This window comes from Orcinus orca, chromosome 8 (assembly GCF_937001465.1).
Source record: "Orcinus orca chromosome 8, mOrcOrc1.1, whole genome shotgun sequence".
Taxonomy (NCBI): Eukaryota; Metazoa; Chordata; class Mammalia; order Artiodactyla; family Delphinidae; genus Orcinus; species Orcinus orca.
Window position 1 is genome coordinate 7,181,503 of NC_064566.1, and position 2,859 is coordinate 7,184,361.

The 2,859-nt window shown below is 61.1% G+C and overlaps 1 protein-coding gene across 1 annotated transcript; it reads right to left on the minus strand.

The window, feature by feature from the left end:
* Nucleotides 1-773: 773 nt before the first annotated feature.
* On the minus strand, nucleotides 774-2,402 carry SLC22A20 (solute carrier family 22 member 20; the record flags this gene model as incomplete). Its single annotated transcript, XM_049713420.1, is given in 3 exon segments — nucleotides 774-917; nucleotides 919-1,040; nucleotides 1,043-2,402. Coding segments are annotated over 3 exon segments (366 nt in total), but the record flags the coding sequence as incomplete, so codon positions are not given.
* Nucleotides 2,403-2,859: the final 457 nt, after the last annotated feature.

Genomic DNA, 2,859 nt, shown 5'->3' on the forward strand with positions numbered 1-2,859 from the left:
TTTTTTTTTGGTACGCGGGCCTCTCACTGTTGTGGCCTCTCCCATTGCGGAGCACAGGCTCCGGACGCTCTGGCTCAGCGGCCATGGCTCACGGGCCCAGCCGCTCCACGGCATGTGGGATCTTCCCGGACCAGGGCACGAACCTGCATCGGCAGGCGGACTCTCAACCACTGCGCCACCTGGGAAGCCCCCCTCAGGGGCTCTTTTGGTCAGCTGTGGCTCATCTGCACAGTGGGATGCAGCCCAGACACAGGGAAGACAGGAGAGCTTCTTCTGAAGGAATACGCAGAGGCCACGAATGAGGTTAAAAGCCAGATACAAAACCATGCATGGGTGTGTCAGCATTTGTATAGAAAAGGGGGATGGAGCACATGTACATGTTCACCTAGATTGTATAAAATCATAAAAAATCTCTGTAAGATACATGGAAACCAGGCTGCCCTGTAGAAATTACTGGAGTGTGGGGCAGCAGGGAGAACGCTTCCTTGCATACCCGCTTGTACCTTCAGGAATTTTGAACCTTGTGAATGTATTGTATGTATTATCTATTTTAAAATACACAAACTTTAATAAAGAAAAGTTAATGAAGAGGCGCGGGAGGCTGGGACCCGCGGCGCCCACCAGCGCCCCGGTCATGTAGACGGACTGAGCCAGGTCTCAGAGGGCGCGGGCCTCACACACCAGATCCCACCGCGGGGAAGGGAGGGACGCTCTAGCCTCGGCCTCGGGCAGCAGCCCCACGGCCCCCCCCCCACCCCCACCCCCCCCCCCCCGACCTCCATCACCATGGTGGACGGGAAAACACTGTGGTCCTAGACTGAGTCGTCCTTGCGGCCCTTGGTGGCCGCCCTGTGGACGGAGGTGTTGGGGCCCAGGAGGGCCCACTGAGGCTGCATGAAGTGCCGGCATGGCTCGGGGGGCCCCAAGCAGGTCCAGGGGTACGGTGGCCCTCAGCCGGGCCCCTGAGCCATTGACAGTGGCCGCAGTGTGGTTGGCGGGCCTTTGGCAGTAGTGGCGGGGCACGGCGGCCGTGAAGTTCAGTTGTGGCCGGCCAGCAGGCTGCAGGGCAGCAGCAGGGCCGTGCAGACCAGCTGGAAGCCACCCACGCCACCCAGGGCGTCCAGCGGGTCTGTGAAGGCCATGGCCACGGGCCAGACCTGAGGCCCAGCCTCGGAGCCTTATGTGAAGGGGCTGGGACGGGGCCCTGAGAGGTGGAGGAACAGGCCAGGGTTAGGACCTCAGATGCCCGCGTCCCACAACTCAGAGGGGTCGGGTTACACCTCACAGGAGGCCTCGGGTGTCCCCAGGTCTGCAGGCCTCCCCCTCCTGCCAGGCCCTTTCTCCTCATTTCTCCCAGCCTCTCACCTCCGAGTTAGAAAAGCGAGGGGTCCTAGAGGGCCGCCTCATATCCCACTGCCCAGATCTCCAGGCTCAGCCCCCTGCCCATGGTCCTCACAGGGGGGACCCCAGCAGTAAATGTGGCACCATCGTCACCCTCCCCTTTTCTCTGGAGGCCACTCTGAGGCATCTTCAAGAGCCCAATTCCAGGGGACTTCCCTGGCAGTCTAGAGGTTGAGACTCTGCACCTCCAATGCGGGGGACGCGGGTTCGATCCTTGGTCGGGGAACTAGGATCCCACAAGCCGAGTGATGTGGCCAAAAAAAAAAAAAAAAAAAAGACGCGCAATTCCAGCCTCAGCACATGGGACCCAGTCCTGTCCCTGGGCTCCCTTGACGCCGGAGCCTTAAATGCTTGGAGGTCACGTAAGGGGGTGCCAGTGATTACAGCTGCTTGCCCCTCCCCCACTTCCCTGGAAGTCAGAGGCTGCATAGGAGACACTTGGAAAAAAGTCCTTGAAAAATGCCCAAATAGGGCAACCAAGAGGAAGCCCTACTCTCCCTGCCCCCATCCCAGGTACTCTCAGGCTGGGGGTGTGGGAGGGGGCAGGGTCTCTGCTCATCCAGACCCGCAGTGTTCCAACCTCTCATGAAAGGAAACCCAATACAGAGAGCTAAGCGGGTGGGGCCTGGTGCACCAGGCTCCCCGCCCCTCCACCTGGCCCCTCTCACAAACCAGCCCAGGATTCCGGGAAGTGATGGACCACTCCTCTTACTGATGAGGAGGCTGAGGCCCAGCAGGACTTGCCCAGGGACTCCCAAAGGCAAAAGGCAGATTCCAGGCCCTGTGCCCGACAGTCTGCCACTCAGGGCTCCACCTGGGGCTCCTGGTGGCCGAGGGCAGCCCCCACCCCCCAGCTGGGCTCCTTCAGTCTTTGCTCTGCAGACGCTGCCCTGGTTTGCGGCTCACCCCTCCCCACGCTGTCCCAGCCCCTCCTCTACCCCCACCTCAACCTACTCTTTGTCTTATCTCTGGTAAGAAGAGCTGGGATCCGGGGTGGGGGGTGGGGGCTGGAGCAGCTTATATAAGCTGCAGGTGTCTGGGTCACAGGGGCAACTCCCCTCCCCCACCCTCGAGAAGACTTAAAGGAGGCTCTGTGTTCTGGGGAGCTTCCTGGGGGTCAGGTTTGCGCTAAGTAGGGGTTTGGGTTTGAGCCAGAGCTGCACAGGCAGAGTGTGTGGGGAAAGAAGGGGTCAGGGCTTAGAGGAGCGGGGCATGTAGGACCAGCAGGGCCATGTGGGACCTCAGCAGTATGGCCCTGTCCCTGCAGGGGGTACCCCATCCTCCCCTCCCAGATGCCCAGGACTCCAGCAGAGGTGCCAGCCTCCAGGGCGATGGGGAAGGGGATGGAGGGCAGGGCAGGGGCGGGTGTGAGGCCCTGAGCAGAGTCCCTGCAGGACAAGGCTTGCTGTGCCCTCCTGGGCAGCAGGTGTAGGCAGAAACACACTCCAGAGTCAAAGG